General features: G+C 41.3%; 1 protein-coding gene across 8 annotated transcripts in view; it reads left to right on the forward strand.

Annotated features, from left to right (window-relative positions):
* Window positions 1-14944, forward strand: part of SHANK3 (SH3 and multiple ankyrin repeat domains 3) — a 422681-nt gene that overhangs the window by 391825 nt on the left and 15912 nt on the right. For all 8 annotated transcript variants that reach the window (XM_073652618.1, XM_073652625.1, XM_073652619.1 and 5 more), the window contains 3 exons: window positions 221-348; window positions 486-591; window positions 1488-3717. In XM_073652618.1, coding sequence (XP_073508719.1) covers window positions 221-348; window positions 486-591; window positions 1488-3717 — 2464 coding nt within the window. The remainder of the gene's footprint in view (window positions 1-220; window positions 349-485; window positions 592-1487; window positions 3718-14944) is intronic.

The following is a 14944-nucleotide window of genomic DNA, read 5'->3' on the forward strand; positions in this document are numbered from 1 at the left end:
AAAAACATTTCACTTGATCTTGACAGACATGATTTTAACCATTTAAATAATTATTTGTGATTCCTAATATTATCTTTTTATTATTATTATTATTATTATTATTATTATTATTATTATTATTATTTTCCCATAGAATTAAAAAAAAAATCATAAAAGAGACATTCTCATTTTGCACAATTTTCCTTGTGTATCGGGGAATAAACTTGTTTATTGCCTTCAGAACGATTGGATGAGATTTTGGTGGCTTCTGATCCCTCCATGAGGCCAGAGATTGCTGAAGCTGACTCAAGAGCCGCTACAGTAAAACAGCGACCAACAAGCAGGCGCATCACCCCAGCTGAGATAAGTGTAAGATCAAGCAGCAGCCTAACCTAATACACTTTATTACAGCTTCAGACTGACTGCAAGCTCTCCAACATATATATTGATTTTAAGTTACCTTCTTCGTCTGTTCATGTTCTCTTTTTTCTATTCGTCAATTGTAGTCACTGCTAGAAAGACAGGGGATTTCTTCACATGCAATATCTCAAATCTCTGGTCAAAAAACTCATATTCCTTTCCATCATGTGATGTCTCGGACAAAGTCTGTGGGTAAGTTATAGCATGTCTTTGCTCAAAAATGAAAGCTTGAATAGCTTACCCCCAATCCCAAAAATTACTCCTATGGCCACCATAGACATTGGAAAAACGTCGGTCAAACCCGATAACTGTAGGTCAACAGTCAAAATGTGTATGGTGGTCTTCTTTCTCTCTCAGATCATGTCTGGGGAGATAAGGTCCCAGCATGTCTGAATTTGGACTTGAGATAAACCACTGCCAGAGGAGCCTAGTAGCGAATCTCTCTTGTAAAAAACTCAGGAACGCTCAGGCTCAGCAGAGCTAGCACTCCTGTGTATGGAGCAGTCGGGTGAGATAATTGCCAGATGAATGACTGTCTATTGTGTATGGGCCCCTTAATTCTGTTAATTAGTTCAGATTTTTGACGGAAATGTTGATTAATTCAATGACGCATATCTCTTGATCAAGTTTATCTCTTGAGGCTTGCTTGATAAGGATAATTCAATGTTTAAAATATTTGTCCACCCTAACTAATAGAGTAAGCCTTGCTAGAGATGACTTTCCTGTACATTTACTGTGCAGTGATTTAGGAAGACAGTGACTTTTGCCTACTGAATCACTCACGGGGGGGGGGGGGCAACTGTGATTAAGAGCCACCTCCTGCATTAATGGGAAAGGATCGGAGAAAATTTTCATCCAACCATTTAATTTATGTGATCACTTATGCCAATCAACAGTGAATGCTTATGCGTCGGATTGTCAGCCTTGGCTACAGCATTTTCACTAGATCTTGGACTGGCCGGTGTCAGCATTTACAGTAGACTGTAAATTATTATTTCCCATAATACCATCAAAGTTATCATGCAGTATAATTAAAAAAATACTTCCTACTATGACAACTAAGGTTGTAATTTTGTGTTTTCCTTTAGGCGAAGATGAAAAATTATCAGATCCATTCTTTGATGGAAGATTCCCTCGCAGCACCTCAATGCAGGATTCTTTAAGAGAAGGCCCTGGAATTCCACCCCCTCCACAGAAATCTGCTCCCCCTCCTCCATCCCCGTATTACTTTGACACTGGGCCACCCCCAGCTTTTTCACCACCACCCCCTCCTGGTAGGGGATATGATACAGTGCATTCCAGCTTTAAACCAGGTTTTGAAGCTAGACTCCATGGGCTTCCACATGGAATGGGTTCTGCAGAGTTGTTAAGCATGGATCGTGCTCTTCCTCCTCCTGATCGGCAGAAGCGTGCTCGTTCCATGATCATTCTTCAAGATACGTCTCATCTCCCAGTGGAACCTACAAGCATTACTCGACCTGGCCCATCTCCGACACCTCCAGAAAAATTGAAAAGAAGAAGTCGGGCGGTGGACAATCCTTATGCTAATATGGGTTTGTTTGCACCAATGAAGCCACAACGCAAAAAGAGTCCCCTTGTGAAACAGCTTCAAGTGGAAGATGCACAGGAACGAGCTGCTTTAGCCATGGCTGGGGGGTATTCACGAGATCCTTCACCATCTCGGCGCAGCCCACGACAGAGTATGATGGAGTTAGGAAGTGCGCACCACGATCCACTAGGTAGTCCTTTTGCGACAGCTCTTGCTGGAGTAATGAAGGAACGTGAGCGACGGCTGGATGAGAAGCGTAAATCCACAGTCTTCCTCTCGGTCGGAGCATTGGAAGGAACACCACCTTCTCCAGACCTCCCCTCTCTGCAACCATCACGCTCTGTTGATGAGCGATTGTTGGGGAGTCGTGATGTCCTCCTGCCTTCTCCAGGTTCTTCACTTAAGTCTTTGATGTACAGCAGTCCCCATTCTACATTTATCCACCCCCTTACTGGTAAACCCCTTGATCCGAATTCACCTCTTGCACTTGCGCTGGCCGCAAGAGAACGTGCGCTTTCTGCCCAGGCACCCTCTCCTCCTCCACCAAGGACACCTACTCCAGTAAGGAGCCCAGATTCTGATAGAGCTCCTCCACTCTTTCTGGAAATTCAAACCAAAGAGGGGGAGATGGGAATGGAATTAGAAGGGTCAGCATCACCTATATATAGCCCTTCTGGGGCATCTGTTAAAGGCCAGTGGGGTGTTCCATTGAGAAGAGATGGAGAGGGTCGTACTGAGAAAAGTCCAGAACGACCTGAAATCAGGATGGAGGAAAGGAAACCTATGATTCTAAGCATTGTTGACACCTCTCAGCAGAAAACAGCAGGGCTTATAATGGTGCATGCTACCAGCAATGGGACCGAAGATAAAGATCAGGAGGCACCAGCTACAACTGACCAGCAAGAGGCTACACAGCCACAAGATACTGAAGAGAAGGCTCCATCAAGCTCTTCTTCTGATAAAACTCTTGGTCAGGGAAGCTCAGAGGAAGAAGTAGAGCCTTTTGGGGCTAATAATCTACCACCAGCCATGCTGTCTTCAAGTGATGAGGAAACAAGAGAAGAGTTAGCAAAAATTGGGCTATTGCCTCCTCCTGACGCTTTTGCCAATGGAGTCCTGGTCACTAAACCTGGCACCCCCATCAGCCAACTGTCTCGACCTGGTACCTTGGCTGTGCCATCTGCCAAGCAAGCTAGTGGTGCACCATCCTCAGGGAAGCCTGATGCTCCTCTCCCCCATCCAGAGTCAGCTACTGACTCAGGTGTAGAGGAAGTGGACACCAGGAGCTCGAGTGACCACCATCTGGAAACCACGAGCACCATCTCTACTGTGTCTAGCATGTCCACTCTGTCCTCAGAGAGTGGGGAGCCCACTGACACCTACACCTCGTACGCCGACGGTCAAACTTTTATACTCGAGAAGCCGCCAGTGCCTCCAAAGCCCAAACTCAAGTCACAACTGATGAAGGGCACCGTGACCTTCAGGGACCCCCTGCTCAAGCAGTCCTCGGACAGTGAGCTTATTGCCCAGCAGCAAATTGCAGCGGGCCGTCCGCGCTACCTCTTTCAGAGAAGATCTAAGTTATGGGGAGATCCAATTGAGAGTCGGCCTCTATCTCACGGGGGCCCTGTGGAAATAGAAAAACCGTCTGTAATTGGGGAGATCAGTTCTCGACTTCAGCTGCTAAACAAGGACACACGGTCACTTGGGGAGGAGCCATCAATCCCGGGAATGGACCCCGGCAAGAAATCTCCAGTGGTGGCGGCTCGGTAAGAAGGACCAGTTAGAATAAAAGTTATTTAGATTAAAGTATAGTTGGTGAGAAATTAGTGTTAATAGATCTACTGTTTACAGCTATAATAGAATAGGTCAGAGCAAGATAAGAGACCAATTAATTGGTGTGATACATTGAAAATTTGTAGCTACAATTATAGGGAGTTTGATTTATTTTATTTTTTTTGTGATCATAATTGTGTCTTAGAATTTCACAATATAAAAACAGTGTTTTGTGTCAGTCTTTTCATTACACAGCAGTACCTATGAAAAGTATTCCTTCGTTGAGTTGTTTTATCTTTTATTGGATGGAAATAGATTGAATTTTTATTACACTGCAGAATAATGTCATAATGAAATCAAATCTTAACATTAATCACAACCAGTAGTTGTAAAATAATTGAATGGATATCTGTTCACCCCCTTCATGTGCATGGTTTTCTGCAAACCCCTTTTCTGAAGAAAGTCTCAGAAATGTTTCTGTCTACAGTAAAGGGATAAATTGTCCGTTGTATTGAGGTCTAAACTCTTGGCCACACTAGAACATGAATATTTTCTCCTTAGCCTATAGCCTTCGAAGGGTTAGAAGCAGCAAAGAACTTTAGTAACCATCCCATGCTCCATCCCAGTTCTCCGTTGCTCCTACTGATTGTTTGCAGCCTGCAGCAGTGAAGTCATGGCTGCCTCGGACATGACCTCTACAGCAAATCATTGGGCTCAGTGGCTCTGCTGATGTAGACAGTACAAGCTATTAAGCCTAGTGATTGGCTGCAGTGCTCTTGTGTGCTGTAGTCATGAATTCACCTCTGTTGGTTATTTTTTATCTATGGAAGTCTATTGGCAAAAAATAAATATTAATGCAAAACTCCTTTAATAGGGATGTTCAGGGGAATAAAAATTAATTTAAAAAGTGATAGCAATTGTTAAAAAAATAATATTGAACACTTAGCTGTATTAAATAGTCTGGATTATTTTAGCAGTTTCTGTACTTATAGCAGAGGATAGAAGTTCTCTACTTTCTTCAGTCTTGACACCAGAGAAAACACATCCTGTGTTGAAGAACCACGTAACCAAGCCCCTGTAGGTCACCTCCCTGCTAGTCTTCCCTGGTGGCTATGGGAACACAGGACTACAGTGTACTGCACTTATATATGGAAAGAAACTCTACCAGATATAGGTGAAGAACGCTGTGGTCATGTGACTATGTAACGCTGCTGGAGCGGCGGATTAAGAATAATGTGGGAAGAGCTGCCACAACCCAAGTAAGCAGCGGAAGGGCAAAAACCTACAGGGATCGGGTCACTTTGTGAGATATAGGATCTGTTATCTCTTGTGTTGAGACTAAAGCCCCCGTCACACTAAGCGAGATCGCTGCTGAGTCACAAGTTTTGTGACGCAACAGCGACCTCAGCAGCGATCTCGCTACGTTTGACACGTAGCAGCGACCAGGCCCCTGCTGTGAGATCACTGGTCGTGTCGAAATGGCCTGCACCATTTTTTGATCGTTGAGGTCCCGCTGGGTAGCATGCATCGGTGTGTTTGACACCTTACCAACGACCTCATTGGCGACTCAGAACTGAGACACATAGGCGTGCATTTGCATTGCATTGTTATACAGGTCGCTATGGGTCGCCGTATCGTTGCTGCGTCGTTGGGAAGATCTGACTGTTTGACATCTCACCAGCGACCACATAGCGACGCAGCAACCATCCCTGCCAGGTCGTATCGTTGTCGGGATCGCTGTAGCGTCGCTAAGTGTGACGGTACCTTTAAGAAAGTAGAGAGAAACTGCTAAAATAATTCAGATTTTTTTAACTGTTGCTGTGAATTTTAATTCCCCAGAACACTGGGAGGCAGATGTGCATTATTGGTTTCTGTTTATCACATGTAACTGTCTAAAGATTTGTTGTCATTTTGACATTAGTTTGCTTACAGGTGTGAAAAAGTGTAATGAAATCCTCCGCCGTCCATTGTTGTCACAAAATCCATCCTGAAGAAGGCCTAAGTTAGATTACTTGTTATAGGTGCTGTCTATCATCTTGTCTTATATGTCTTCCATTCTTCACAACCTTGTTTGCTGTATGCTAAAACATCTTACAGTATTCAGGCATTGGTTTCTGACGTTGTATTCATGCATATACACTGTGTAGTATATATTATATTCTTGTCATGTAGATTTGTTGTCTCCAAACTGACACAATAAGATTTAGGGTTACACGGCAGCTTTAGCCGCAACATAGGACATGCGGCCAAAGTTTGCTATGTGCCGCTACTATATAGCAGCCAAATGCAGATGAATGGGATTGCTATGGGACTCTTAGCGGATTCCGACAAGCAAGTTGCAAAATGTCAGACTCAACTGGATATTTTGCAACTTGTTTGTCTTTGTATCCTAGGGTCTCAGTGCGAACCGATTCACCTGCATTTTACTGAAATGTAGCAGCTGCACAGAGCAATATTTTGATGTGCAAATCTGTGTTGTGGTCAAAGTCACCAACTAGTCCCAGCCTAAAATATACAGTGCACCTTCATCTGAAAATAGTCTCATTTATTACTGTACAATTATCTCACTACATTCAACGTGTACACAGATGCATGTGCTCTTTATTATATATAGGGCAACACTACTTACTGTTACCCATAGGTTGCTTATCTGTGCTCATCATATTTACTCTTTATTCATATTTTTCTGACTATTCTTTACTATGTTGCCCAGCTTTCCCATTGCGTTATAGTGACGTGCACAATCTGCTCTTGACTTCCATCTCCACCATCAACCATTCACTGCTTTTTAAACATTCCTGTTAACGCTTGCCAAGCCATCCATTACTTTATTGTAACTTTTAAATACATTTCGATTTCAAAGGCTCTTGGTTTTCTAGTCGGAAAAAGCAGTCAGTTTTAAGGGTGCCTGCCACAAGGATGACGTTGGTTTTAGATGAGGATCTTGGAAAGATGGTTCACCCAGAAGGCACTAAATGGCACTCTGTCATCTGTTGGCTCTGCTGGATGGTTGGAAGCCTTATCATAGGGAGTTAGATGGCTGTATATTTTCATTTCTTTGATAGCCACTTCCGAAAGCTTTTCAGTAATTGAAATTGTTCCCTGTAGAACATTTAGCATTCATGTACTCTTTTTATATAGTCAGAAAAGCAAAATAGGGTCCACCTGGCTTCCTTTAGCCCAGTCACTGGTTGCAATTTGGTAGGTTTTAAGGTATGATCATCTAATATATTCCAGTTTCACTAATGAGAATATTTGTGTAGATGGCACAATGACACATTGGCACACCAGCTAGTATAACATTTATTAACCCCAGAGATATGAAATAATACACTATATCAAGTTCATTACCCCAAAAGGAGTTCCTGTGTGCTTGCAGATCCCATCTAACAGTGTGTTCCTTATCCAATGTTATTACGTATGCCCTATATGACTTGTATTAGACTTCTTTAGAGATGAGGGGTGAAACTTCTGTGAGTGACTGGCTCCATGTTTAAGCAATGTTACCATCATTATTGGCACCAGGTCATAATGTGGGGTTGGACTTGTGGAATCAGTGGTAGTTTTGGCTGGATTTAGACTTGTTAAAAATGTAACAACCTCAACTTAACAAAACAATTAAAAATTAGAGGGGTATTCTCAAGTTTGAAAGTTATCCTGATAGCTGAGGGTCTGACTACTGGGACTCACACCAAATTAGAGAGTTAGGGCTTTGAAGAGCCATGTGTGAATGGAGTGGAGGTCCATCATGCGCAGTGCTGTTTCATTCAATTTTAATGGGTCACCAGAGATTGCAGAATTCAGCGTTCGGCTTGTTTTTGGCGCTCCCATAAGAATGAATGGAGTAGCAGTTCACATGATCGACCACCGCTCTGTTCACACGCTGCTCTTTGAAGCCCCTGTTCTCAGAATCGGTGGGACTCCCAGTGATCGGACGACCCCCAGCAGTCGGGAATAATAGATAGCAGATAAGGACAGTGGGCCTGGCCCACATGCACGAGGAGATGCATCCCAAGATTGTGTGTAGGTTGGCACCACGTTGGCATATTGGGTAAACTAGCTTATATCATAGTAAAGTGTGAAAAGTGTTTCATTATCATATAGTTTTTAACTGGGTCATGACACTTTTTAGTTCTGTGTACATACCGTACACCATTAGCCTTGGATATGATGGGCAGGCCAACAGATCTTTTGTAGTACTAGCAGAGTTTCATGGTACCATGGATTGATACTGAGCAATTGACCAAATCACAGGGGCTTTGTTTAAACAGTTGTCATCTGTAATGTTGGCCAAGCACAATTGTTTTTTTTTTTTATTTCAATAGGAAGTCAGTTCTTGTCATTAGGGTATGTATTGTATTATTAAGTATAAGCCTCATTGTTGGGGAATCAGGCCAGCACTCAGGAACTCTATAACAAATGTCTCCTCCTTATCTTATGCATCTGGATTTATGAAATTAACATTTACATATAAAATGGATTAAATATAACATTGGGTTAATGTTATATTTTATTAGATTAGGAATTATTTGGAGGTCTTGGGCACACTGATGGGGATCACTATCCTATCTCTTGATCTTCATTCCCCTTCAACAAGTTGCTTGTGTCTGCATGTGGCCCCCATTTCATAAAGGGGTTCACTGGGAATTTAAAAATAAATAAGTGAATAAAATGCCATTATAAGTAAATTCCTAAATATTTTTAATTAGAAAATGACAATTGTTTAGTCTAGAGAGGTGATCACTATAGAATTAAAATGGCCACTGCCTTGTTACACTGAAAGAAACCTTTCCTGGAATGTTAGGACAGAAGCCAGTGAGCATGTGCAGTAAGAAGCTCCACCGCCTTCATGTGTAAGGTAGATGTGATCCCCCATGGATAATCTGATGTAACACTAAAGATGCCAGGCGTGCTGAGGTAAGAATAGGCTGCTCACACTGTTGTCCAGCATGTCTTTCTAATCTTAGACTGGAGATAGCAGGGATGCTGAGATAAGAAGAGGCTGCTCATACTGCTGTCTATCTTGTCTTTCTGATCTAATACTAGAGACACCAGTGCTGCTGATGTAAGAAGAGACTGCTCACACTGCAGTTCATCCTGTCTTTCTGAATGACTATATATGGCATAGTTTATCTCCAGGTCATTACAGTGGAGCTTCCTACCACACATGCTCACTGGCACCTGTCATATTAACATTCTTTGACAGGTTTCTAACAAAGGTGCTGCCAATTTAATTCTATAGTGATTATCACCCTAGCGAAAACATTAATTAAACATATTAATTTATAATGACATTTCCTTTAGTTATGCATTTTTTGTATTCCTGGAGAACCTCTTTAAAAAAGTATGTCAACCTCTATCACCTATCCAGTGGATGTCTGATAACGAAGATCCTCACTGGTCACTACAATTGGAGTTCCCATTCCCCCCAGCCCCCACAAACTAGAAGATTAAGGAGGAGATTGAATTGAGTAGTTGTCACGCATGTGCTTTAATTCTCCATACAAAATCTATGACACTTTACGGCACATCTATTCAAACTCCTCCTTGCATCAGAGAAAACTAGAGACCCAAACACAATTATATTCACCTCTTCTCTGCTGGATAGGATGAACGAATACCCGTCAGTGGATTCTTATTTGTCAGAGAGTTGGCATCCCAGTGGTTAGCAGTGTTTATACTCCAATAGAAATAGTGACAAGCAGAGGCATAGTTAAAATCGCTGGGCCCCATCACAAATGTTTTAAAGGGCTTCCAACTTTTACGTTTTGTTATAGGCTTTTACAGTCACGAGAAAAAATAAGTACCCTCTCTTTGAATCCTGTGGTTATATATCAGGACATAATAAAATAAAATCTGGTCTTTAGAAGATCTTAAAATTCGATTTTAAGATACAACCTCAGAGGAACAACACATGATAAATTAAGTTTCATTATTTAATAAAAACTAGACCAAAATGCAAAAGCAGTGTGTGAAAAATTAAAGCAGTTGTCCGTTCTTAGGATACAAGTCTACCGTTACTCTATGTGACTGCAGATTTGTGAATACTCACAGTGTGCACACTGTGTTGGGTTCCCCATCACTGGGAGCGGGCATATTTACAGCCACATTCCAACTAGACATGTCTGGCCTCTCTCAATGCACTTGCATTGAGCGAGGCCGCACACCTCTAGTCTGCACGGGACCGCATGAAAGAAAACTGCGCTGTGAGGATTCACAAGTATGCAGCCACATAGAGTAACTGCAGACTTGTATCCTAAGGCCAGACAACCCCTTTAAGCACACCCCATTAATCAATAGCTTGTAGATCCACTTTTAGCAGCAATTACTTTTTTATCATTTTCTATTCAACTTTACTAGTCTCTCACATCGTTCTGGAGGAATTATGGCTCACTCTCCTTTACAATGTTGCTTAAATTTATTGAGTTTTGTGGGCATTTGTGTATGCCACAGTATTTCAATTGGGTTGAGGTCTGGACTTTGACTGGTCTATTGCAATACCTTGATTCTTTTCTATTTCAGCCCCTCTGTAGTAGATTTGCTGGTGTGCTTGGGATTATTGTCCTATTGCATGTCCCAGTTTTGGTCAAGTTGTAACTTTTGGATAGAAGACTTGACTCTAGGGAATTTCCATACACAGAAATATTCAGTCATCTCAGTGAGTGTAAGGTGCCCATGTCCTGTTTCTGCAAAACATGCCCAAATTATCATAATTCCACCACCGTGCTTGACATTTGATATGAGGTATTTGTGCTAATACACAGAGTTTGGTCTTCTCCAAATATGGCACAGATTAAACATTTCCACTTTGGTCTCATTTTGCAAAATTCTTGTGGTTTGTTCAGATGCAATTTTGCAAACTTTATCGTGCTGCCTTATTCTATTTAGAAAGAAGAGGCTTTCTCCTGGCAACCCTTCCAAACAAGCCATACCTGTTTATTCTTTTTCTAATTGTATTTTCATGAGCTTGAACATAAAATATGAGGCCTTTAGGATCTACGTTGTAGTTCTTGGGTTTTTTGCACATTCTGACTTCTCGATGGATTTGTGGGACGTCTGCTTCCACATGTGAATTATCTTTCTCACTTTAGAATGATGGACTCCAAATAGTTTGAAAATGACTTTATAATCCTTCCTTGATTGATGGGCAGCAACAATGCTTCTTCTTCATCATTGTATTAACATACTTGCCGATGAACAATAAATTCAGGGCATTTGATTAAGAGCACATAAAATTAATAGCTGTAAGGGTGTACTTACTTTTTCACACACTGCTTCTTCCTTTTCCCCTTTTTGTTAGATGAATAATGGCAAGGTGTAATTTGTCAAATGTTGTTCTCCTGAGGTTGCATTTACCTAATTTTAAGACTTCTTAAGGACATGTTTTTTTGTATTATGTCCTGATATGTAAAGTCATAGAATTCACAGAGGGTGTACTTAGTTTTTCTCTTGACTGTATATATGAGGTTAAAGCAAAAACATTGTTTTGTTTTTGTTTGTGATATTTGGGGCTACTAAATGTTGCCCAAGATGGTGTGCTGATGTTTGAGTGCTTATTAGAGGCCAGCAAGGACCAACCTTTGATTTATGCACTTTCAGACCAGTAATTTATATTAATTGAAGTGTTGGTTGGTGCTGTACTAGCCTCTAGTGCATACATGTCAAAATCTGGCCCGTGGGCCAAATCTAGCCCGCAGGGTGGTTTTATTTGGCCCCCGATTCCAGGACCACCACGTGGGGACATTATTCTGTATGGAGGACTATGTGAGGCCCATTATACTGTATGGAGGACTATGTGAGGCCATTATTCTGTATGGAGGACTATGTGGGGCCATTATTCTGTATGGAGGACTAATAGGGGCCCATTATGCTGTATGGAGGACTATGTGGGGCCCATTATACAGTATACTGGTTGGCCGCCACTTTGTCCAAGGCTTTCATTTTGTCCCTCTGTGTGTTTTGAGTTTGACATCCCTGATCTAGTGCAATGAAGTCTCTGTCAGCCAAGACATATATCATGTTTATCAAGCAGATAATTTTAGTGTTGTTCAGTCTAGTACATTAGTTACAAGTGCATTTCAGTGATCTAGGGGAATTCTTTACTTTTCTATAGTTAAAATGCAGAAAAGTGTTTCATTTGCTGTCATTCATTTGAGACTAACAATTTTTGTCAGCTGACACAGATTAGACATTTCCCTGGGAGTGGATTGTGGTAGGCGCTCTTACTGTGTCACAGTGAGCAGAGCAGGATCCTATATAGACACACACACACACACATATGCAGTAATTGATATATATTATCATATACAGTATTGTTTGAACTATAGAACCAGACCATAAGATGGGCTCATAATAACACGCATACTAATGGTAGCTAATTCCTCCTTCAGAATAATGGGCCCCACATAGTCCTCCATAGAGAATAATGGGCATCACATAGTCCTCCATACAGAATAATGGGCCCCACATAGTCCTCCATACAGTATAATGTGCCCCACATAGTCCTCCATACAGTATAATGGGCCCCACATAGTCCTCCATAGAGAATAATGGGCATCACATAGTCCTCCATACAGTATAATGGCCCCACATAGTCCTCCATACAGAATAATGGGCCCCACATAGTCCTCCATACAGAATAATGGGCCCCACATAGTCCTCCATACAGAATAATGGGCCCCACATAGTCCTCCATACAGTATAATGTGCCCCACATAGTCCTCCATACAGTATAATGGGCCCCACATAGTCCCTCATGCAGAATAATGGGCCCCACATAGTCCTCCATACAGTATAATGTGCCCCACATAGTCCTCCATACAGTATAATGGGCCCCACATAGTCCCTCATGCAGAATAATGGGCCTCACATAGTCCTCCATACAGAATAATGGGCCCCACATAGTCCTCCATACAGTATAATGTGCCCCACATAGTCCTCCATACAGTATAATGGGCCCCACATAGTCCCTCATGCAGAATAATGGGCCCCACATAGTCCTCCATACAGTATAATGTGCCCCACATAGTCCTCCATACAGTATAATGGGCCCCACATAGTCCCTCATGTAGAATAATGTGCCCCACATAGTCCTCCACTTAGGCCCACGTGAACAACCCCTTTAAATTCTTTGCTAAGAACAAATGCTATTAATCCACACTAAGGTAAATTAGACATAAAATACATTTATGAGCATAACAGCCAAAAAGTTATATTATTCACATAATATTATATTATTCACATAGGATCCTTTTTTTTGTCAATATGAAGAAATTGTAGACAAAGAATTGGATACATACAGCTCCTCTTTGTTCTTAATTGAAAATAAATATCTAATATTTCCCATCTTTCTGAAGGTCCTGACAGAGAAGAGTACTGTCCACCTAAGTTTTTACTTAGATTATTTTGCATTTTCAGAGAGTAGTGGTAGAAACAGATGTAATAAAATAATTCCTCATGATAAATTGTGTTACACAAATATGAAGAATATTCTGGGTTGTGTATCACCTAAGTTAGCCATTACCTATCACCTAAGAAGCAGATTTCCTCCTGTCCGGTCAGACATGGTGCCTATATCTTATGAGAACTCCTGTTACCCTTTTATTTGAAGCACATTACAGCGACACTAGAAATAACTTGGCATCATCCATCACTTTCATTTCCTTAGACCACAGGGCGCAGTGTCAATCTGAGCCAGCGCTTGCTGATAAATGTTAGCAGGTCATCAGCCTGGTCATGCTAATACTAATCCTTTTCTCTTGGCTTACAAACACAGCAACAATTGGGTGGCCGAAACCATCCATAAGGAAAGAGAGCAGGAAACAAAGTTTTGTAAATGTTCCCACTCTTGTTATTACTCTTCGTTATTATTATTGTTGCCTTTGACTTTCCTAGAAAAGCACATGTCAAGGCTTTAGGACCCAGATTCCAGGGTTTAGATGTTTAGTATTTGATAGTCATTAGAGATGTTGAAAATTGATTTGTAGGACCCGGTCCAGCGGCCGCATCAGTAATCTGTAGTCGCTGGATGGGAGCTCTACAAACCGCTTCCTACATGCCAGTTTCTGCCTCTCTTTCTTTGATTAGTCGGTCTCCTGTGACGTCACATGTGCATCATGCTGCAACGATGATGTCACAACAGGCCAGCTAATGAAAAGAGCGAGGAATGCCATCAAGTAAGAGGCAGTTCATAAGGCTCCCGTCTGGCAACCACAGATATGGCCGCTGGATTTGGGCCTGCAAATCGATTAGCAGCATCTCTAATAGATTAGTAGTAATAAGTATTAGGAGTACTTACTTATATGTAAATGTCGACTTAAATTATTTTTAATGTTGAAATCTTCTAATAAGAAGCCAGCAGCATAAATAATTTGGAACATTTCCCTGATATGGCTATGGTGCTGTTTCTCTGATCCAGGTGCTTCTAATATCATGGATGGTATGTGCCACCACATGGGGTAGTCTTTATACTACTCAGGTCCCATTCAAGATCAATAGATCAGCTCACTAACTGCAGCAAAAGGCAGTTGACATTTCCTATATCTATGGAGGGGATATGGTAACGATTTCCATACCCCCAAAAAATGGCCATATTACATATATTAGGTAAAAGCAACACATATTTTATTGGTTAGTTTCTTCAAATTGTAATAGTAAAGATTATTTAAAATGAAATTAACTTGCAAAGAATTGCAAGATTAAGAAAATTATTATATATAGGGATCTTTTTTAAAACTGTTTATTTCTACATATTACCTTACTGGGACTGGGATGTTAATTACTTAGTCTTAGGATAGAACATCAAAATCAGTCAGCCGACAACCAGTGCTAGGTGTATGGAGTACAACTCTGTACACTGCACTGCATAGTGGCCATGCTCGGGTACTTCGGGCATTTCAGAGCCTCTTTACCAAGACTGGTGGGGTCCAAGCAATCAGCTGATTATAACCTCTTCTATGGATAGGTATAGCCCCTTTAAATTGAGATAACGCTTACTGCATACTACATAAATATTTAGTTCAAAATGTGCTAAGTATGTTACTAGCTAAATGTCCACTAGTGGTGGCTGAAGGCAGTTAGCATTCACACTTGAAGGTAATTCGCAAAAATTTGGCCATTGCAAAAATTCATGAAGAAATCATTACAGAATTCTGGATCTTATTAGAGTACTAAAACAAAATAACATTCATAGACATTGCCATGTAAGGTTGCATAAGGGCT

Source organism: Phyllobates terribilis, unplaced genomic scaffold (assembly GCF_046119375.1).
Source record: "Phyllobates terribilis strain yellow unplaced genomic scaffold, ASM4611937v1 Scaffold_11__3_contigs__length_659146591, whole genome shotgun sequence".
NCBI classification, from domain to species: Eukaryota; Metazoa; Chordata; class Amphibia; order Anura; family Dendrobatidae; genus Phyllobates; species Phyllobates terribilis.